The sequence below is a fragment of the Ammodytes marinus genome, assembly GCF_949987685.1.
Source record: "Ammodytes marinus genome assembly, chromosome: 3".
Taxonomy (NCBI): Eukaryota; Metazoa; Chordata; class Actinopteri; order Uranoscopiformes; family Ammodytidae; genus Ammodytes; species Ammodytes marinus.
The window spans coordinates 22089032-22112992 of NC_137232.1; the positions used below are offsets into that span (position 1 = coordinate 22089032).

Here is a 23961-nt window from a genome sequence, read left to right on the forward strand (position 1 = left end):
ACATTTTGGACATTTGCTATTGCATTGGCATTCACCCACAGAAAGAGAAAGAAAGGGAGATGATGGCTGTGCAAAAAGAAAATGCATTTGAATAAAATTTTCTTGCCAAATTAGAAGCAAAATCATCCAGCAAATAGTTTCAGTGAAACTAATAGTGCCATGCATGACAACACTGACAGACACACCAGCCTTTATGTAAATATTGTTTATTACAATATCATGTAATATAAAAAATAGAATGCATTTGAATACAAAAAAATAGAAAATACAAGGACTTTGAATGAAAATACACAAATGATCCCTTTCAAAACTATCAAAAAAGTCCATCAAAATACATTGTCTTTGGTTAATTATGGAGTCATGTCAGGTAGCAGAGAGTGAAAACAAAACCTGGGCTACAAAAAAATGTGCGTAAGCCCACAGAGGCTTTTAATGGTTACATACTTTGGTAAGAAATGGCTAAAAAGAAACAATCACAGGCAACCATATTTTAAATATAGTACACATTTCCCTTTACCCCTAACTTATTCTTAAAGGTTCAGCCAAATGTAATATACAATTGATTTGTCCAAGCCGTTTAATATTAAACCCAAAGACCATTGGGAGAAAAAGACCTTAAAATTATTAACAAGGGGGATGCCCAACTGCAATTCAAAAGGACGTATCTGCTTTTAAAACAGATGTAATACCTGTAGTGAGAGAATAAAATCTCAGTTTGCACAACAATGTGACCTACCAAGTGAAAATGAATATCATTTCCTATCCTTGTTTTTCCACAAGGACTCGCTCTCTTTCAGTTAAAACTAGAAACCGATTGATGCATGCTTTAAATAGATTAAATGTACAAAAAAACAAACGTACTGATAAAAAAAGAAAAAACAAATAGATGCGGGACTGAAGTGTATTTTTGTGTACCATGGTTGGCCAAAGGTTTAACCGCTTGCTGTGTTATGACAGTAGAAAAGCTCACACACACGATGATGACGAGTGTAGGTGTAAATGGAAGGAGCTGTTCCACTGATTTACAACAGGATATCACCGCTTTAGATATTCTGGCCAACCGTCATAGCAACGATGCAGCGTGGTGTAAACATTGTGTGAATGAAAGGTGCAAAATATACAAAATAAAAGATGAGATAGCGCCATGACTACGAGCCATGGGAGCCATCATAACATAACATTTCAATGGAGATCAAACAAACTGAAATATGGGTATTCAAAAAAAATTAAAGTCGAAGTGAATCCCAAAATTTGGTCTTGTATATAGCTATGTAAAAACAAAATCACAAACATCTAACATGAAGCTTTAAAATAAGGCACTTATCAATATCAACAAACAGACATTTTGAATGCATTTGACAACAAATATCACCAAGTGGGATCACAGCAAACGTTTTAGTGTAATGCAATGTAACGATTCATTTAAATGCTTCTCTTCTCCCAAGTGTGCCGGCTTTTAAACCCCATCACTGTGCCACATAGTGTCCTATGAAACTAAACATGCATTGCATAGACTATAGACCCTTTTATTTCCTGTTACATTTGTGCTAATGGAGGGCGCCATTCTCACTTGAAAGACTACAGAATCTTATTCATAACTTTTCACTGATCAAATGTAGTATGGCTACACGTTACAACCTGGACTTCAGCAAGTAGTATTTTTATAGTAATAAAATACTGTTATATAGCCCTTAGATCTATGTAATAATGAGTTCAGATAGAACTCAAATCAGTTCTGTTTGTGAGGAATATAATGTTCACTATATTCCTGGAGTGTTGTAAGAATAATATATTGAGGCTGTGACAAAAACAAAAGAACATATTTGGAGTTCTGGAAACGCAGGCAATACTCAACTATTTCTAAATTCATGCCTTTGCCACAAAGTCTGTTGTAAAGTTCCTGTGGTGGATCCACAAATGACTGCCTCTACTCACATAAAAAAAACAGATACTGTATATCTTTTCTAAGGACAGCTGGCGTTGGTGTGCAGTCCACAAGAGCTGAGAGAATTGGCAAATATAGTCTCAATAATAAAGTCTTTCTTACATCAGGACCTGTAACTGGGCCAAGCAGACTAATCCGTCTCAGTTTTTCAGTCGGGATCTGATAAATCAGATAAGGCACTTGTGAAAAAGAGCTGCTGAAGATTGATGTGAAAACACCACCATACCCCCCCTGACAGAGTATCATCTCGTCAAAACTGACACATTTTGTAATGAAGGTCGTAGAGGATTGACAATGGGGAATAAAACAACAACAGCTGAGACTGTAACCTACTGTGTGTTCAATCCTTTTTGTTTTTAGAGCCGTGAGGTTGCCAACGAGCACCGTAAACAGATTATAAGCCCAACTCCTCATCCACAGGGACGGACTGGAGCTGAGTAAGAATCTTGGAGTCCCCACCCATCTCTTGCGAATTCCCCAGCTCCGAGTTGGCTTCCTCCTCCTGGTCTGTCGAGGGGCTTCCCAGGAGCAGCGACTCTCCTCCAGGTAGGTCTAACAAAGCCGGGTCTACAGGTAGGTCCCCCTTGCCGCGGACATCAAACATAGTCAGACCGGCAGCGGAAAGAGGTATGGGGCTCCAGGCCGGTTGAGACAACTGGTTGGTGGGTGTCACTCCGCTGTACATGGGACTGAGGGTGAGCATACTTTCTGGAGTAAGAGTGTTTGGTGTGATGGGGATGACTGAGTGGTCCAGGGTGCCAGATGTCCCAGTCTCCGTGGCGCAGTACATTGGAGATGAGTTGATGAAGTTTAGGGGAGAGGATGTGAGGACACTCGGGGTCGGGCATGAGGTGGTTGAAGGTAGGGAAACCACATGGGTGGTGGGGGTGAGGACAGAGCTCACTCCATTTGCATAGATAGGCGAAGCTTCAGGGACGGGTTTCAGGAGACTGGTGAGCTGGATGCCTGCTGGGATGGTCAGAATCAGCTTGCCTTGCTGGACACTCAGGTAGGGGCTTCCACCAAGGAGAAGGTTACCTACAGTGGTGACGTATTTATACATTAAACATGTGCTATCAGGTCAAAAATAGTCAACATAGAATATAAAACAGGATTAGGCAATATATACATTTTATTTATATAACTTATCCTGTGTATTGCAATCGGTTATTTTCTTTAACTTTCTACACATACTGATGCTGATTGTTATAATGTTATGGATATAACATATAGCTAAATGTATTAATAAAAGCAATTGACAAACATTTGTTATTATATCTTGAAGCTAAAACAAAAAGATGAATAGATAACTATTGATAATACATTTTAGATAAAATATCGTTTAGTTCCAGCTCGTGAGTTAAATTATTTTTCTAATGTGAACATAAACTAAATATGTATTATTGGTTTTCTATAAATAAATTTAAAAATCAAGATTTTCTGAGAAAATACCCACCGGATGAATCATTTTGCTTTCATCATCGTTCAATAGACTCACTTGTCTTGTTTAGTCACATTATAAAGTGTATAAATTATGGTTACATACATTTCTCCAGAGCCTAAGTTCATGTCTTCAAAGTGCCGACATTCCAAATCCCAAAGATGCTCAGTTTAATATCATATACAGTCCTGCCCGAAATTATTCATATACCCCTGACAAATTACTTAAAGTTACTTTTATTCAACCAGCAAGTTTTTTCTTGATTGGAAATGACAGGTTTCTCCCAGAAGATAATAAGACGATGTACAAGATGCATCATTGTGAAAAACTTTTTTTCTCAACTTCTATTTACATTTGAACAAAAAGTGGCATGTCCAAAATTATTCATACCCTTCTCAATAATCAATAGAAAAAGCATTTATTGGCTATTAAAGCAATCAAACGCTTCCTATAATTGCTGACCAGCTTTTTGTATGTCTCCACTAGTATTTTTGCCCTTTCATCTTTAGCAATGAGCTCCAACTCTTTCAGGTTGGAGGGTCTCCTTGCCATCACCCTCATCTTTAGCTCCCTCCACAGATTCTTAATTGAATTCAAGTCAGGACTACGGCTGGGCCACTGTAAAACGTTAATGTGTTTGTCCGCTAACCATTTCTTCACCACTTTTGCTTTGTGTTTTGGGTCGTTGTTGTATTTAAAAAAATACAAGAAGTTCTGCATGGTGGGAAATCTCAGAGGACGTGGTCGGAAGCCAAAAGTTACCTGTACTGACCAGGAGGATAGTGACAGAGGTGAAAAATAATCCTAGGATCACCACCAAGGCCATCCTGGTTAATCTTGGCTCTGCTGGAGGCAGCATCTCATTGCAGACAATCCAACGGACACTGCACATCTAATACAATCTTCCATATGCACACTGCTGGGTTCCTTGGCCGCAGAACAAGGAGGATGCCACTTCTCCAGATAAGGCACACAAAAGCCCGCTTGGCCTTTGCAAATGCTCATCTGGACAAAGAAGAAGACTTCTGGTCTTCTGTTTTATGGTCAGATGAAACTAAATTGAATTGTTTGGCCACAATGATGTATCCTTCATTTGGCATAAAAAAGGCGAAGTCTTCAACCCCATCCCCACTGTCAAACATGGTGGTGGGAACCTAATGCTTTGGGGGGTGTTTTTCAGTCAATGGACCAGGGGACCTAATCACAGTTAATGGCACTGTCGTGACTTATTTTGCTGTTTATTAAAATAATCACGCTGGTTCGGGATTGTGGATTTTTCATTACACGCTCGCCCCTTGGGTTCCAAAAATAAAGGCTTGAGATCGTCTGTCAGCTTTACAATATTTATTTTAAAAAAGCAAAAGAAAACGATGAGTTCTCAAGAAGCCTTTTCCAATAAATTAAACCAAAAGAGCTGTCACTGAGCGGTCAAAACTGTGCCGCTTCCCGTTCATCTAATTAACTTCTGGCTTCTCTCCTAAATACATACAGGTGCGCACCGTGCGCTCATCAAGCCAACTACGGCAGCCCCAGCATGTCAAAGGCAAATAGTTAATTTCTAAATGTAAACAAACAAATAACCATACTGAATTAATTTTGCATATTAACCATTAATCAAATATAACATTTTTATAACCCAAAAATGGCTCTAACAGGCACCATGAAAAAAGGGCAATACATTAAGATTCTCAACAACATCAGGCAGTTGGCAGAGACACTTGGCCTTTGGCACCAGTGGACATTTCAGCAGGACAACGACCCGAAACACAAAGCAAGAGTGGTGAAGAAATGGTTAGCGGAAAAACACACTAACGTTTTACAGTGGCCCAGCCAGAGTCCTGACATTAATCCAATTCAGAATCTGTGGAGGAAGCTAAAGATCAGGGTGATGATGGCAGTGAGACCCTCGAAACTGAAAGAGTTGGAGCTCATTGCTAAAGATGAAAGGGCAAAAATACCAGTGGAGACATGCAAAAAGCTGGCCAGCAATTATAGGAAGTGTTTGATTGCTGTGATAGCTAATAAGGGCTTTTCTATTGATTATTGAGAAGGGTATGAATAATTTTGGACATGCCACTTTGTGTTCAAATGTAAATAAAAGCTTAAAAATACTTTTTTCCACAATTGATGCCTCCTGTACATCGTCTTATTATCTTCTGGGAGAAACCTGTGTCATTTCCAATCAAGAAAAAACTTGCTGGTTGAATAAAAGTAACTTTAAGTCTAAATTTGCCAGGGGTATGAATAATTTCAGGCATGACTATATGATCAAAAAACACACAAATACATGCTACATCTGCAAATGTCTAATAAGATTAAATGTACCTTGAGGAGCTGAGGGCAGCTGAATGATCCCAGAGTTGAGGAGCTGCACACCAGGGGCTATGCTGGTTGGGGGCCCCACACTCTGAAAGGGTCTCAGCTGGTTTATCCTGATTGGACCCTGTGCCACCCCAGCATTCACAGGAGCTGAAGTCAGGATCTGTAAGGGCAGTCCGGCAGAGGGGATGGAGAGCGAAGGACTGGCCGGTACCACTTGAGGAAATGAGATGGTGGAAGAGGTTTGAATGGGGGACACCGGGACCAGCTGAGGCATGGAGAGGGGGACTAACTGGGCTGGAGAGCTGCCTTTGGTCTGGGGGACCTGGACTACTTGGGTCGGAGAGGAGATGGAAATAACCTGTGGGACGTGGATTTTGCTTTGTGTGGAGTTTGTGCTTTGGTCTCCAAGCTGGTGTACTGTTCGCTGAGCGAGCTGACCATTGTTCAGCTGTGAGATAGAGACTATGGTTGTGGCGCCTTCGGACAGAGTTGTCGAAGCATCCTGCAGCTGGTGTTGCACCAGTCGGCTGCCGATGCTGTTCATTGTCTGGGAGCTTTGGAACTGAGAAGCTGGTGAGGTGAGGGGGGATACAGGGACCAACTGAGGGCACTGGGACACCTGGGCTCCTGAAGAGTGCTGCTGGACCAGCTGGGACACCGGTATGCCCTGGATGGAGGGCACGACCTGGGGCAGAGAGAAGACCTGAGGGGTGCAGTTGCTGGAGGAAACCACAGAGCTTGAAGGGTGTAAATGGGAGCCAGCAGTGGCAAAGACAACATACTCCCCTTGCTGACTGGAGAAAGGCATAGAAGAGCTGGAGATTACTGACATGGAGGCAGGAATGGTGAGGGCCTCCTGGTGTTGGGTGTTTTGTGTTAGGACTAGTGAAGGGAGACTAGTCGGAGTTGGTGACGAGGGGGATAAAGATGAAGAGGAGGAAGATACAGTCTGGCTGCCGCTCTCTAAATCGGGGACGCAGATGAAATCCATTGCATTGTGGGCGTCTGTCTTGATGTGCAGAGGAAGAGAGATGATGGACGGAGGGTTTGAGGACGATGTGGTGTTAGTGCTGAGAACGACTGAGGGAAGATTGCTTGGTTTGGCCACCATGGCTGAAGCCGACTGCTCGGCCACAGGAACTGCTTGCTGCTGTACACTGACACTAGGTTTGGTTATGACCTGAGCCCCATTCAGTATCAAAGGAGAGTTGGTTGCAACAGGACTCAGTGTGACTGTCTGGCAATCGCCCAAGCTTAGCCCGTTTATTATGGCGCCGGATATCAAGGAGTTCCCATTGAGAAGTAATGACTGAGAAGCAAGGAAGCCACCAGAACCGTTGAGGATGAGCTGGCCTCTCGTGCTACCGGAGACAGCAGAGAGGGAGATGATGGAGGCCGTGGAGCCGGCAGTCTTGTCTAGTTTTTCAGGGGAGTCGTCCATTGGTATGGCCTCGTCATCACTGCTGTGGTTCCCATCAGACTCACTGGAAAATTAAACAAACAGGTCAGATAAAAAGGGAAATGTGTGCGATTTTAAAAGATTGAGTACTATAGGCTTTAACACTGCTTGCTCAACTTAAAACGCATAAACACAAGCACTTGATTCCCTTTGGCATTTTCTATAATCCTTTAAGTGCTTAGAGCTTGCGCCACAAGTGAGTTTTATTGTTGCTTCATTATGTTTGCCAACTGGCTGTACAACATGGTTGACACCATGTTTTGGAGACTCACACGTCTCACTGGATTGGGCATTGTTACTTATTTATGTTCAGATTTCTTTTTAATTATTAACCAAAATAATTAAAAGTCTGATAAATGATCAAGAAAATTCAATTAGATTAAAACGCATCATTATCTTTCATGATTGCATCTGGTTGTTTGAACACCAACTTTTTACTTTGATTTTGTGGCTCAGTCTCAGTGTGATTTGAAGCTTGGTTTTTGTTTTGCCAATAATATCGAAATACTTTGCTTAAGGTTAACCACTTTCCAGCATGTGTGAAATACGCTGAACAAAGAATACAATTTTAAAATGCATTTACAATCGTTTAAAAGAGGATATGTTAACTTATTTCAGTGTTAAAGTGTCTTGCAGCAACGACCTTTAGGCCACAAAAAAAATATTCTAAATTTTTTTTTTCTCACAACCACACCCACCTCATGAATGTAATCGCTGTAGGACATTTAAAGTTATTGTACATATACATTTCTGGTGTACAAAATGACAAAAGAATATCCTCCCTGGACAGTTTGTAATGGTACTAAAACTGTTCCTTTGGTGACTTTACAATTTATCAAAATTTTAGGGTGACTTTTTTATGTCAGTTAATAGTTGTTGTTTTTTAACAACTCTGAAACATTTTCACTGTTTACACAAATGCCTTGTTTCCGTTGTATAAGGCAAATGACATAGGTCATTCATTTGTGACAATATATCTGACAAAATAAAGCAACATTTTCATGAGAACATCAATCAGTCAGCCATCAATTTTACAAATTGTATGTTTAGATTCAAGTCTTTCAAACAATCTTTTCCAACCTATCTACAAATCCAACCATATCCTGCAGTTGATCAGTATATCTGCAGATGTCTCCTTGTTTAGACAGGAAGCTGGATCTGGTTCAGAGCCTGCACTTGGTTAATATGTGCAGCCTTGGTCGACCATACAGGGTAAGTGAGTGTCTGCTGGACCACCACAAAGCTTCTGATAAGATAAGCCTGCTGTATTCTCTCTTATCTTCATCCCCCTTTCTTTTGTTTGGTGAAGCAGTGTCTTTAAAACTCTGAGATTTCATTCTGTGTGAAAGACAGAAACTTGAGGATTTTTCCCCCCTCCGTTTACCATCTCCCTCGCCGTTCCTCGTTTTTAGTCTAACCTCATTCGCCCTGCAGGCCCTAGGCAGCGGTGCAGGGTTTCAGGAAACTTGAGCCCTGGTGGATCTCACATTTCATAACAAAGCAACATGCTCCTGGGTCTCAGACCTGTGTGGCTTAACTGCTGTCAAAAGCCAATCCTTCTCACTTGATGGGATATGTTTTGTCCATAGATAGTACATGGTTTTGTCCTTAGTTTTGCACTGAACTTCACAGAAACACTGACATGTGTACATAGGCTACTTTTCCTGTGCTGCCCTCTGAAGGCCTATAGGTCTTTGTTTACCATGAAGGTTTGGTCTGCTCGGTATAGTGAGTAGCCTATTCTTGAGTGACCATTGCGGTCATTAAAAAACACATAACAAGCCACTCTCAAATAAAACTAAGAAAGTTAGGACAGTTGTTGCCTGGATAATGACTTTTGATTTTAACCACGATCAATGCATAAAGACTAGATGATTATATAGCCTACCATACGTGCAACATGTGTTTCCAGTGTTGTTATAATCTTACCTTTTGCTGTGAGTCCCGGACGGAGTCCTGTCCCTCTGCCTGCGGTTCTTAAACCAGTTGCTGACCTGTGTGAGGGACAGTCCGGTGACTTGGGCCAGGTTTTTCTTCTCGTCCGGAGTGGGGTACCTGTTGCTCTTATAGCACTCCTTTAGGGCATTTCGGGACTTCTCTTTGAAGCAGTACACGGTCTCCTCTCCGTCCCAGATAGTTTTGGGCAGCGGGAACTTCTTCCTGAGCCGGTACTTGTCCACTGCGCCCAGGCTGCGGCCGCGGGACCTCTCCGCCTCTTTGTAGCGGGCTTTCAGGTAGAGGTCCTGCAGGAACCCATGGTTAGACGTGTGGAAGTCGTGGCTCTCCAGGAGAGCGTACAGGTCCTTGAATTCTTCCCGATGGAAAGCCACCAGTGCTTGGGCCTTCAGCAGGGTCTCGTTGCCACGTAGCAGCTCGGACGAAGGAGGTATGGTGGATAGAAATCTCCACAGGCGATCCACATTGCCCGCCTGCAGAAGGGCCTCGCACAGACATGATACTTGGTCAGTGGAAAAACTCAGAGCCGACTTTTGGAAACTCTGTAGTAATTGTTCCGAAACCTGGAGCGGGTCTTGCTCGTCTTTGGTGTCCGTTGCCGTTGGCTCCTCTGGGCTGTTCTCAGATTGTTCTGCAGACTCCAAAGACAAGGAAGCCATTTTTACTTTAACTTTTTTTCCTCCAGTAGTTCCTCCTCCTCTCCCTCCCTCCCTCAGCGCAACGCTCGCTCCCACTCTTCGCCAGTCGACCAAACCATGAATGTGCCTGCGAGTTCCCAGCGACCACGCCCATTTTCTAAATAAACGCACTCTCTTTGTTGAAAAATTATTTTTATTCAGAAATTAACATATTTGCCTCCTATAGGGGTAGACCTATACAACTGTAGCACTAACAATTATCTTCAAAATTTGATTTTTGCTTTGATAAAACTGAAATTTCATTTGTGACTTGTGTGAATGGAAAAAGTTTTCAATTTCAGTTTTTTTTTCCACTAAGTGAGAGCGGAACCTGTGTAATTATCAATTTAGGCTACTTTCATAACCAATTAATCATATTAGTCACATTTCATGATAAAATGACAAACGTCCTCTGGTTTCGCCTTTCCCCCGAATAGAAACCACTGGACACATTTTGACAGAAGTCAGAACTTCTGAAAAGTAATAGACTGATGAATTGATAAAGGAAGTCATTGTTGATTGGAGCCTTAAATAAAAGTAGCAATAGGCCTAGGTACGTCCCTGACAGTTTGTCATATTATTGGATTATTAGTGAAGCATTATTGTGCAGGCAGCATTTTAATGTTGTAACGGTGGAGATGAAGCGAATAATGATAATAGTGTATAGTATAGGCCTAATGTTAATGTTTTCCTTTGAAATATAGACCTAGTTGAGTCAGCATGTATTATACTCAAGTGAAATACAAATATATGCTAGTAGGCTAATAAGAATGTAGCAATGCAACCAACTGTTATTTTCCAGAGCTGCGAACCAGTGAGAAAAATTAATAATTAAGTGAGAATCTAAAGAGACACAAATTCATTTTCTTTCAATTAACTAATTAGTTCACTGACTCGATGTTTTAATCCCGCTACATTATCTCAGCCCATATCTATACTGGTTAAACAGTAACTCTATAATAATTTTATCCTACTTTCATTATTTGCCACATAAAACTGTTTATATCAAGATCTATGGTTCCTTTTTAAAGGAAAATGACACCGTTCCAGGTAGAATTTCTATTTGAGTTTTCAGTAGGTGACTTATGATATTTGTTTTAAAAAATAATAACACAAATAAATTATGTGTGATTAATAAGGGTTTTGCAAGTCAGTGTTTGTACAGGTTAGACTTGTCATCCCGGATCCCATGGTTTGGTGTGGCTGAGGTCAGGGGTGGATTACTGCACGGGCACAGGCCCAGGGGCCCAAGGGCTCAGGGGGGCCCTATGCCAGAGATACTGATAGTAACTTTTGATGTCGCATAGTCAAAGAGCTCAGTCACTCATGTCAATAACAGGGTCCAAAAAGGAATAGCCTAAATATAAAGATACTCATTCAAATTTAACAAGATAGAAATCATCATGGGCCCCTCAACTAGTAGGGGAGAAATACAAAAGCAAGTTAAAAAGAACAGCATTAGTAGCTCTGTAGGGGCTCCATGAGGGGCCTTGAAGGCCCCCTGACACATACAGAAATAAGCTTTCTATGTATGAATTCTAAATTGTTCATAAAAAGTAGCTATCCACCCTTTATTGGTTGAAATGGGCCCCTCCATCATATTACAGGTCTGCAGACCAATCTACTGTACTGTTTTTACAGTTGCAGAGTAAAGAGTGCTGCCTGTTTAAGAAAAATCTGAAAAATAATGTTCCTTATGCATCTCAGAATTTGATATAGCCTCTAAAATTTCCTCTCAAAGTGCACCAGATTGATGCATTTTCCTGTGGGAAACACTGACTTCCTAATATGTTGTTGCCATTAATTGTATGTATCTGTGCGGAAAAGTCAATGTACCTGACTGGATAGGGAGGAGTGGGGGGCCCTTTAAGAGTTTGTGCCCAGGGGCCCATTAACTCATAATCCGTCTATGGCTGAGGTGGTTCTCTAATGCAAATACTGTCAGTTCAAACACACACACATTTCACTAACACAGCAGGTATAGCCGTTGGGACGTTGGGTTATTACAACAGGCATGCTTCATGCATGTTAAAAGGAGAGAGCATCAATTTAGAGGTAGTCAATGCCTCTTTGCAACTTCTCTGCATTAAATATATAAGAATTAACTGATAATTTCAAGTAGGCTTCTAAACAGAAAACTTACATTAACGAGAAACTGTGTGGAGAAATTAGCATTTCCTTTATGATATAACAAGATGTATGTGTGTGTCACATGTATTTGTCATAGATAGTATATAAAAGGTATTTGTGCATGACCTGCTGATGAAGGTGTCAATGAGGATAACAGACCTCCATCTCCATCAGATACCACAGGAATGTAAATCTTCACCATGGGAGTGCGGGCTTGTCTCAGCCCCTATTCACTCCTCTCCGTCTGGGGTTATAGCTCTACCTTCTTTGATCTTCCTTTTCTGCCCACACCATGCTCAAACCACGATAAAAGAAAAGGTTTTCCTTCATGGAAAACATAATTTCTTCATGGAAAATGTACAAATGACAGAATAAACATTAGGATTTTGTTACACACAATATAGGCTACTTAAGCCTGTGGTGTAATGCCATATGCAACAGTGATAGAGTAATCCAAAATAATGTTGGAAATATGTAAGTATGTTTTTTTTTTATTATTATTACACATAATCATTATCTTCCAAAAAATAACATATTTAAAATGTTCCTTATAAAAATAAAGTTTTTTCAGTTTTCATGTTTAAACTAGATAGCCTATAAAACGGTTGGGTTAAACTTGTGTATAGCGCCACTATGTGGTTATTTCATCACTCTCATTCACTCCTGTCTGGTGATTGGTTGTTGGTCGTGTCAGTCTACGAGTAGTAGGCGGTATGGCGGCCCCTTTCTCTTCGAATCGCAACATTATTGGTTGAATCATATGAAGGTATTATTGTAGCATAAGTCTTTAGCACGTGTAACTGCAGATTTTGAATGCGTAAACTGAAGTCACAAATGTGTAACAGTAGATTTGAAGTCGTAAATATTTGTTTTGCATGTGTACTCCAAAGTCACAAATGTGTAACAGTAAATTTGAAGTTGTAAATATTTTTTCTACCATTGTGGACACAAAATAGGGGCTACGAGTTCACAAATCGTTGTTACGGGTGCACAAATCCTATCCTGTGCATCGCAACTTCAAAGAGTCATGCGCTTGACACTTTTGCTACAAACATTGCAGCACAGTTGGTGCAAAACACATTTGCACACCCGTGTTTCATAATGTGAGAACATGCCCCCAATTTGTGCATTCGTAAACCCAAATGTGAACTAACGCATCAGAAGTTGCACATCTGTGAAAAATGTCCTCTCAAATAAAATGATATCGAGCACAGCATTTTAATGAGCGAGCACAAATCGATGATACAACTGCTCAAATCTGTTCCTACAAGTCTCAGCTGAGGGTTTTCTCTGCTCGAATCTGCTCCTGCAAGTCTCGGCTGTGGGTTTTTTTGCAGGTAGATTTGCACCACGCCCAGGTGGTAAATGTGGTGCAAAAGTGTTTCGTATGCGTAGAACAGATTTGTATCCGTAGAAGGTGGGCGGGACAACATTGTCGCATCATCCAATGAAAGCGCCGGTTGGGACACGTGACGTCAGCATGTGAACAAACGGAGGAAAAGCCTTTTTCCTTCGTCCCTTTTCACCAGAAATTGTAGGAAATGACTAAATGAGCAACAACAACTATCAAACTAATGCGAAGTAGTAGGTAGTAGTGAATTGAACTCTTTTTCTGTAGTTTTACATAGCATTTTTTAAGTAATGGAGAATTATATTATATGTACTCCAGCCTTTGAGGAAAAGTAGTCCAAGGTGTCTGTAACAGTAAATAAGCCGCGTTAGCTAGCTTTGAGGTGGTTTCCCGATCATTTTAGACAGGACAGGAGGCTTATTATGTGACACGGTGAAGTTGAGGAGGGGATACCCATTAAACACCAGGACCTGCGGTGGTTTAATAAACAGTTGAGCTGCTTCACAATCTCTGTCCAGAGCCACAGCAGTGTCTGGACTGACGGTCACGAACACAGACCTAGGGTTTAGCTAGAGCCTACAGGACACGGGGCCATCAGAGATTCATACCACGGAAACTATGAACTGTAAGTCTGGTTTTCTTATGTTTTTAAACTTCAAAGTTGGTCGGTATAATACGTTCAATGATGAGAAGCAACGTGTGGTTATAATGTATTGCAGGCAGCATAGCTAACCACTAGCTAACAAGTCATAATGGGTATAACAGCTAATGTTCGTTAGCATATTCTTTTAAAGGATGTACCGTTTTTTAAGGCATTTGGTCACTTCTAAGGATGTTAATAATTAACTGTTAACGTAAAATAAGAAGGCTGACCAATGAATCCTTCCGTTAATCAGTTAAAATAATCCCGGCGCTAGCCAGGGAAATATGAGTCAGCTGAATACTGGAGTCTCGTTGCTATAATAATAATCAGCGTATCTGCTTTTCTGGGACATCGGCACCTTCATACATAGCCTACTAGTTTTACATCAGGATGTAATGTTAGCATGTGTCGACCTCATATAGAGCGTTTTCTGTCTTAATAGTGGCTATGAAGATCCAAATAAACACATGTGAGCAGTATACTATTCTGCTCAGCCCGTCTCAACATCATGTTGCTGTTTCTGAATAAAAACAGGTAGACAAGCGTCCCATTATGCAAAGGATTTTTTTTTTAATTGTGCAGCTCCATCGTGTTTAAATCATATCTTATATCTGTTTTTCCAGCCTGAAAAAAACCATTTACAACTAATTTTAAAAGTCACTAATGACAAGATACCCCCCACGAAGAGAATGAATTGCAGGGCTGTTATAATAAACTATATTGATTAGTTTTTAGCTTTGTGTTCTTCATCAACTCGAACCTACATGTATTTTATTTATTTTATAAATCTTAACATTATCTTAACATCTGAATGGCACAATCTGCTTTTCCACAGACTCATCTTGGCTGTCCTGCACAAGGCCTGCACAAGTGTCTGGGATTTCCACCCTGTCAGGGAGAAGCCATTGTACAGTGAGCAGCTACAGTCAGTCCTAACTATTATCCGTCATGTGTTTACTATAACATCACTAATGGGATCTAACAATTGTTTCCGTCCCCAGTGTATGCATTGCTGAGGGAAGGACACTCCAGATAACTGAAGACTTCACTGCTCCTGCTGCCTTGAGAAGATCTCCGAAGATGGAGCAGCGTGGAACTCACCTGGCAGTCACAGCACATCAGTCTGACTCTACACTCTACACACAATTTGTTTTCAATTTTTAGATTGTGATTATTATAAATCTAGACAAAGTCAGATCATACTCAATTCATAATCATATTGATTGCAGTAAATGAGGTGACATACTCAGTCATGTTTATTTGTTTGACATATTAAAAAGGTAGGGGAGATTTTGATTAAATATGGTAAACAGTTGGGCTACAGACCAAGGACTAAGTTACTAGTTTTATGTTTTGTTTTATAAAGTCTTGTTCCGGCACATGCCAGAGCATTTTGGGTATTTTGTTCATTTTCTCTTAATAAAATAACGCCATACAAAACTTTACTTGGAGGTATGCAATTGTGAGTGCATTATAGTTTTAAACTGGTTGATTTGTATTTTTCATTTTGACCGTATGTATATGTTTAGTAAATCCACAAATATTTTAAAAAGTCCAAATCTTGTGATTTGTTTGTGGGGTAAGCTTTTACTATACATTTGTACTGATTGTGCTTTGATGTGATAACTGCAAATCATAAATATAATTGATATAGGGCATTTATTAGTCTTGCTTTAGCAGCATGCAGACCTACTTATTAATGCAGCACGTGATCTGAATTAACATGTTCTAAACTGCATAAAATGTTATGGTGTGACACTTTGTGATTAATTAAAGTAATCACTGAAATGAGGTTATATGAAGCTTTGTACCCTGTTCTTCTGGACACGTCACATGAGGTAAGGTGTATAGCAGAACTGTCTGGGGATAAGCACACAGTTAAACCTGATCATCTAATTATCAGTTTGTGATACAAGTAGTGATAATTTCACATGGAAAATGTGAGATAGAGGAACAATTATTCCAATTCAGTTTTAATGTGTCCTCTATACTTTTCTATTGCCTTGTAGAGTAGGTTACTTATTCACTTCACTATTCACACGTTTAAATTAATTAAGCTTACTACATTTAGAAGACTAAGTGTATGATTTATAAGCATATTTCTGGATTTAGATACTGAATACTCTGCAGCAAGATATGTAGGCCTACTTTATTTACTTTGGTCCTCAATGCCTGCAACGTCCTCCTCACCCGCTGCGTGTGGTGTGTTTTAACCATAGATAGTTTTAACAGCCAGGAGCCTTGACAGCGGCTGCGGGACAATAAACTATTGTCGATAGTTAGCCTGCTATCGGTGTATGAATGTGTGTGAATGGTAACGTGTAAATGGGAACAGGTCTCCCTTGCAAAAGAGTCTTCGGACTCAATGGGATATACCTGTATAAATAAAGGTTAAAAATATATATATATGGAAATTCATTCTCTATTTAATAAGACTACTTTTATTAAAATGTAAAGGTTTTAAAGAGAAAAACAGCAGGTTTAAACAGTTACACCAGTGCCAATCACACAGCAGACGTTAACTGACGTCGACGCTGGCCCTTATATCTGCTAAAGTAAACTTGTTTATGACTTTCACTACTGGCATAAGGCTCCGCTGTAGTTCCCTCTTATTCAATTCCCTTATTATTACATTTCCTACATTTTCTGGTGAAAAGAGACGACCATGGACCAGCCATGGACATATGAGGGAGACAACGGAAACAGGCTTTACCTCAGTCTGTTCACATGTTGACGTCACGTGTCCCAACCGGCGCTTTCATTGGATGATACGACAATGTTGTCCCGCCCACCTTCTACGGATACAAATCTGTTCTACGCATACGAAACACTTTTGCACCACATTTACCACCTGGGCGTGGTGCAAATCTACCTGCAAAAAAACCCACAGCCGAGACTTGCAGGAGCAGATTCGAGCAGAGAAAACCCTCAGCTGAGACTTGTAGGAACAGATTTGAGCAGTTGTATCATCGATTTGTGCTCGCTCATTAAAATGCTGTGCTCGATATCATTTTATTTGAGAGGACATTTTTCACAGATGTGCAACTTCTGATGCGTTAGTTCACATTTGGGTTTACGAATGCACAAATTGGGGGCATGTTCTCACATTATGAAACACGGGTGTGCAAATGTGTTTTGCACCAACTGTGCTGCAATGTTTGTAGCAAAAGTGTCAAGCGCATGACTCTTTGAAGTTGCGATGCACAGGATAGGATTTGTGCACCCGTAACAACGATTTGTGAACTCGTAGCCCCTATTTTGTGTCCACAATGGTAGAAAAAATATTTACGACTTCAAATTTACTGTTACACATTTGTGACTTTGGAGTACACATGCAAAACAAATATTTACGACTTCAAATCTACTGTTACACATTTGTGACTTCAGTTTACGCATTCGAAATCTGCAGTTACATGTGCTAAAGACTTATGCTACAATAATACCTTATGCTACAATAATACCTTCATAGAATCAGGTTGAATTCATTTACCTGTCTGGTGCTTTTTTTCATGTATCTTATATGTTATTTTGTATTGTATCTTGTACAGCACTTTGGTCAACTGATGTTGTTTTTAAATGTGCCATAGAAATACTTTGGACTTTGACTTTATAATAGGTCTGGTGGTGGGTAGAATGTTCCAGAGCGGGGCGGATTTGTGACGTAACGCGGTGGGTTGGTTCGGGCCGGGCGTTGTCACGTGACTCTTGGCGTGCCGAAGTAAACGCATCAAAATATATAGCTCCAAAAGCATACATGTGTGTTTGAAAAAGTAGATACTGACTGGGTTTGTGTGGTGGTCTGCTTCGAGCGTAACATCACTAGAAAAGAAGTGCACGTTTGTAAGTATCCATGGCAACACTACCGTCTCATTGTTTCCAACGTGACATCCAAACCGCTAGCGTGAACGCAGTCTGTGGCTAGACAAGCTAGCTAGCTAAAATAATGTGAGATGAAACTTGAATGATCACAGTTCATAAAGTGTGTAAACGTGAGAGAGAACGGAGGGCACTTCTCCCAGTTAACCATCATGTCAATAGAACGTGTTTTTAAAGTGAGAAAAGCTTGATGGTGAGTTATTAACGGTTAGGGAAACAACTGGATAGCTAAGTATGACTGGGTAGAAGCTAAGGTGTATCTATTAGTCCTCACACCATTTCATCCGAATTGTATTGGAAGGAAATAGCTTCCATCACAGTGTTCTCACTGCCAGGTATTTATATTCCTAACCCTGCGTTGGTACAGCGTGGAATTACTAGTTTGCAATGTTTGTTTGCATCAGTTTCAGTCCGGTTGTCAAATGTCCGGTTGTTTGTCCTTTATATTCAGTGTTTGACCATTAGCTGAGTTCATACCATCGGCATAATGGACGGCGGATTGACAGTAGTTACCAACCCCACTGTGAACGTGCGCCTAACCAGCACCATCTCCTCCTTTGAGTCGAAGCGCAGGTTAAATAGAGGGATTGCTATAGCAGAACTGAAGGTGAGTCTCCTGCAGTTTATCGTGCATTATGCTCCTCAGAAGAGCTACACATAGGCTGCACTGATGGGCTCTAACACACATAACACATTACACTTTTTATTACTATAATTTTTTCATGTCTGCTTTCCACATGTTACAAGATACCTGACAACTTGTCTTGCACTTTGTTTTGTATTATAATTAGGGAAAGTTGGAGATGGTTGTGGGTGTAGCTGCCTCCGGTATGGACCTGGAGTTGTTCAGTGTCTCTGACGACTTCTTGCAGAAAATGGACGACAATGAAGCTTTGCTGGGTTCCTTTCCTGTGGATGATGACTGCAGAATACACGTGTGTAGCCAGACGCCCTTTTCAATATAGCTGCCCAGAAAACTGTCAAATTGTAGTGAAGTTCAGGTAGCAAGTAGCAACAGCTTTGGTTCCTAATCCAATTCTCTCATTATGCAGGGAAAAACAGATTTGCACAACCACCTTTGTGAAATTACACGTTAACTCGAGACAAGTACCTGGAGTCCACTTCAGTGTCCAGAGTTTGCAGTATCGCATTTATGAACTGTTTTGAAAATAAGAACCATGATCTGTTGACTGGTTCTTGGTGTATGTAATGTTAACGAAATTAAGCTTATAAACTGTTATAAAAACATTGCTTGTTTTTAGGCTTAAGCTATTTGCAGGTATTGGCTAAAACATGCAGAACTACTTGTGATTTTTTTTATGTGCCTTTATCTCATCCTGTAATGCCACAGGTTATTGATAAAAGTGGAAGTCAGATGGGCGAGTTTGATGATGTTTCCAAAGTGGAGAAGTTTGAACTCCCAGATGAAGCTTATGAGAAGAGAACAGGTACAATCTGACACATTTAGACTTATCTTAAATTCATTGCCTACACTTTTTTCCATCGTGCTTTTGGTATTTAAGAAACAAGATATATTCCATCATTTTATTACCTAATGGGGCTATTGCATGATCAATGGATACAACATTAGCCGAATTGATTGGTTGATAATTAGGTCAATCAACTGAAAATAAACTCTTAACCACTGGATCAAGTGGTATAAATTAGTATTGATAGAGGATGTTCTGCATGATTTACAGTCTGTTTTGAAATATCTAGCATTAAGTACAACCTATCTTTCTTTCCTTCAGATTCAGCAAGGTCATTCATGAAGAAAAACCGTGTTGGTCACTTTAACGAGGAAGAAAAGGCCAAGAAGAAAGCTGAGCTTGCTGCTCTGGAGGAGAAACAGAAAGCGGCTGCTGATGCCATTTCTGCTGGTAACCGATGCCAAGTGCAGGTCCCTGGACAACCCACAAAGCTTGGCACAGTCATGTATGTTGGTAAGTGTGGATAAACCTTGCCAAAATGGTTTTCTTTGGTTTGAACATTGGTCTACAACAATGTAGCAGACGTTATTGTTATTTATTGCAAGCCATGTGGTTGTAATAAATTGTAAATTCTGACTGTTAAAGTCCACATGAATGAAAAAGGAACAGATATAGATCAGATCCTCCTCTTCTTTTTGTTGCTTGCTGTAGATAGCATTAAGATGGCTTGCAATTACTTTACATCATGGGATTCATCCCTGATTTTACATATAACCAACAGAACAGTAGAGAAATATATATAAGCTCACTTACAACTAGTCAATACAAGTTAATAACTTTATAATAATTGTTATTCATGACAAAGCAAACAACAGTAATACTGGACGTGCCTGGCTTAAAGAACAATGTTGTTACATTCATTGCAGGTACAGCAGAGTTCAAGTCAGGCTACTGGGTGGGTGTAAAGTACGACGAGCCCCAGGGAAAGCACAACGGAACGTAAGAGCACCATCTTTCTATTTTCTTTTTTGCATTCGCAATGAACAGTGCTCATCATGTTGATTTTGCTTTGATTTTTGAACCCTGCCTTTTTCAAATTATGTTTCCGCAGGGTTGAAGGGAAGCAGTACTTTGAATGCGAGAACAAATATGGTGGATTTGTGAAGCCCTTGAGTGTGACTGTGGGAGACTTTCCTGAGGAGGATTTTGGTTTAGATGAGATGTAGGTTTATGTCGTAACAAAAGGCGGCAGGCTGTTTCTGCCACGACATTTGAGCTTCAACCTCAAGCTGTTGTGTTCACCAGTCAGAGACTGTGGGACGTCAGTTATTCTAACAAACAAAATTTCGTTTTTTGTTTTATGCTTCTCTGGAAGGCATGATCTAAAGAGCCTTGCTAAAGGTTTTAGTTCTCTGTCTCAACATTGCCAGTTCAACCTGATTAAATGAATGTCAGGAAATACAGCTCTTGCTGGATATGATTATGAGACAGGATAATCACAAGAGGAGCTCACAAAAACAAGGCTTGATAAAGGAGAGGGTTTTTTGTTGCATATAAGGCAGCAAATTGAGGGTCAATATGTAGTCCTTAAGTTCATGCACATCTGTTAAATTTATTTTTCTTTCTTTAGCAGTACTTGTGGCTCCCAATCTTTATCTAGATGGGAGTATTTAGAGTTATTTACTGCATCAACAGTTACGACAAAATCATCCCTCTGCTCATTTAGTTTCTATTAGTTAGTAGTCGTAGCTCTTTTTTGAAGACTGAACATTGTTTAGTGGACCAACGGTTGGACAACTTACCCCATAAAAACTTTGACACTAAAATAAAAAGTGCCATTGTACCTTGTATTCTGACTAACATGACGTCTACAATTTAGTCAAGCTGGACACATGTCTTCTCCTGCAACCATTTTTCACTAATGCTTGAAAGACAGTAAATTCACAATTGAAGAGGCAAAAAGACCCCACCAACAGTATCCTAAATACAGCTTTTAAAGTTGTATTTAGGGTAAGGGGGCGTGAAAGATTATATGCAAGGGTATAGATTTATTTTTAAAAACTTATAAATTCCTAACTTGTCTTTTGTTTTTGTATGTAATGTTTAAAACAGTCCAACCTTTAACTTTCCAAGTTGCTTTAAGATGTAATCACCCTTTATTTTTTTCTGAATGAAGGCATCTTTTAAAAAATGTAATTCTCTGCACTGCAATTTGAAATGATAAGGCTCAATTTGACCTCTTAAATGTATCTACATAACGTAAACAGAGCCCTCCTGTACACAAATAAATGAAAAACATTTAAGAAAAATCCAATAAATAAAGAGAGTGGATACTGGAAAACTCGATGTGTCTCGTGATATCAATCTTTAACTGCGTATCAATTTTAAATTGTGCTAAAATGTTGTTTAAATAGTACAGTGCATTATCTTTGTTCAGTCTGAGTCATCAAAACGGAAAACAGCTGCATCTCTCCGGTTAACCGCCTTTCTCTCCATTATAATAAAATGGGGGAAAAAATTAATTTGCTATTTGTTATTTATGGTTGATTTACAGTATCTCACAAAAGTGAGTACACCCCTCACATTTTTTCAAATATTTCATTATATCTCTTCATGGGACAACACTAAATAAATTACACTTTGATAAAATGTAAAGTAGTCAGTGTACAGCTTGAATAACAGTGTTAATTTACTGTTCCCTCAAAATAACTCAACACAGCCATTAATGTCTAAAGTGCTGGCAACAAAAGTGAGTACACCCCTAAGTGAAAATGTCCAAATTGCGCCCAAAGTGTCAATATTTTGTGTGGCCACCATTATTTCCCAGCACTGCCTTAACCCTCTTAGGCATGGAGTTCACCAAAGCTTCACAGGTTGCCACTGGAATCTTCTTACACTCTTTCATGATGACATCACAGAGCTGGTGGATAATAGAGACCTTGCACTCCTCCACCTCCTGTTTGAGGATGCCCCAAAGATGCATAGGGTTTAGGTCTGGATAAATGCTTGGTCAGGCCATAACCTTTACCCTCAACTTCTGTAGCAAGGTAGTGGTCATCTTGGAGGTGTGTTTGGGGTCGTTATCATGTTGCAATACTGCTCTGCAGCCCAGCTTACGAAGGTTGAGTGCACTTGCTCAGGGTCATATCCAGAGGTTGGCTTTGGAAAATAGAATTATGAATACTGCCAGCATTGCTGAAGGTCTTGAAGGGGTGGGGATCAACCTGTCAGTGCTCAGACCATACGCCGCACTCTGCATCATACTCGTCTGCATGGCTGTCATCACAGAAGGAAGCCTCTTCTAAAGATGATGCAAAAGAAAGCCTGCAAACAGTTTTCTGAAGACAAGCAGACTAAGGACATGGATTACTGCAACCATGTCCTGTGGTCTGCTGAGACCAAGATAAACTTATTTGGTTCAGATGGTGTCAAGTGTATGGGGCGGCAACCAGGTGAGGAGTACAAAGGAAAGTGTGTCTTGCCTATAGTCAAGCATGGTGGTTGGAGTGTCAAGGTCTGGGGCTAAATGAGTGCTGCCAGCACTGGGGAACTACAGTTCACTGAATGCCAACATGTACTGTGCCATACTGAAGCAGAGCATGATCCCCTCCCTTTGTAAACTGGGCCGCAGGGCAGTGTTGCAACATGATAACGACCCCAAACACACCTCCAAACGACCACTGCCTTGCTAAAAAAGCTGACGGTAAAGGTGATGGACTGGCCAAGCGTGTCTCCAGACCTAAACCCTATTAAGCATCTTTGGGGCATCCTCAAACGGAAGGTGGAGGAGCGTAAGGTCTCTAATTTCCACCTGCTCCTTGATGTCGTCATGAATGAGTGGAAGAGGATTCCAGTGGCAACCTGTGAAGCTCTGGTGAACTCCATGCCCAAAGAGGGTTAAGTCAGTGCTGGAAAAATATAGTGGCCACTCCAAATATTAACACTTTGGGCCCAATTTGGACATTTTCACTTAGGGGTGTACTCACTTTTGTTGCCAGCACTTTAGATATTAATGGCTGTGTGACAGTATTTACTCTGTTATACAAGCTGTACACTGACTACTTTACATTGTGTCAAAGTGTCATTTCTTCAGTGTTGTCCCATGAAAATATATAATTAAATATTTGAAGAAATGTGAGGGGTGTACTCACTTTTGTGAGATACTGTATGTTACCGCTAAAAACTATTCTCATCATCTAAAGTTTACATAAGAAATTTAATTATTCCTTTGGATTCGTTTTCAGGGAATGTCATTAGCATTTTTTTTGTGTTCTCCTTTTCTTTAAAAAAACAAAAACGCAAATCTGTAAGGTTCTGGTGTTACCACAGTAGTAAGCTATGTGCCAAAGGGAAGCCTACTAATAAAATTGATTTTCCAGTACAAGAGATTGAGTTTATTTGTCTTTACATGTAACATTAATCTCAAAGCCAGACCAAACTACAGCAAGTAGTAATGTATCATGAATATCGACTATTTACTATATTCGCAAAACTAGCTTCATTGCACTTCATATTTTCAATCCGAAGTAGGTCCAATTCCAGGTAGTTTAAACATACAAGGAATTTGCATTGGTCTGTTGTTGCATAGAATAAACTTAAGTAGCAATAAGTAGCGAAGAATATATACAAAATGTAGATGAAAAAAGATAAATACATGTGTGCAAATATCTGTTCTTTAAAAAAAACATCTGTACAATTGTCCTGGGGATGGCAGAATGATAAAAAATGTGC

The 23961-nt window shown here is 40.1% G+C and overlaps 2 protein-coding genes and 1 long non-coding RNA gene across 3 annotated transcripts; 2 read left to right on the forward strand and 1 right to left on the reverse strand.

Moving 5' to 3' along the window:
- Positions 1-305: 305 nt before the first annotated feature.
- Positions 306-9794, reverse strand: six5 (SIX homeobox 5). The gene is made up of 3 exons (XM_080053541.1): positions 9097-9794; positions 5712-7192; positions 306-2983 (listed from the first exon to the last, which is right to left on the reverse strand). Exons 1-3 carry the CDS (start codon positions 9780-9782, stop codon positions 2340-2342), a joined length of 2811 nt encoding a protein of 936 aa, XP_079909667.1. The 5' UTR covers positions 9783-9794; the 3' UTR covers positions 306-2339.
- A 4082-nt stretch (positions 9795-13876) lies between these two features.
- Positions 13877-15662, forward strand: LOC307248643. The gene is made up of 3 exons (XR_013844800.1): positions 13877-13906; positions 14760-14836; positions 14926-15662. It is a non-coding gene; the product is annotated as an uncharacterized lncRNA (long non-coding RNA).
- Positions 15663-17616: 1954 nt separating this feature from the next.
- tbcb (tubulin folding cofactor B) lies at positions 17617-23577 on the forward strand. The gene is made up of 7 exons (XM_080053939.1): positions 17617-17764; positions 18252-18407; positions 18592-18735; positions 19152-19248; positions 19552-19743; positions 20157-20229; positions 20342-23577. The coding sequence occupies exons 2-7, from the start codon at positions 18288-18290 to the stop codon at positions 20454-20456; spliced, it is 741 nt and encodes a 246-aa protein (XP_079910065.1). The 5' UTR covers positions 17617-17764; positions 18252-18287; the 3' UTR covers positions 20457-23577.
- The last annotated feature ends 384 nt before the right edge of the window (positions 23578-23961 follow it).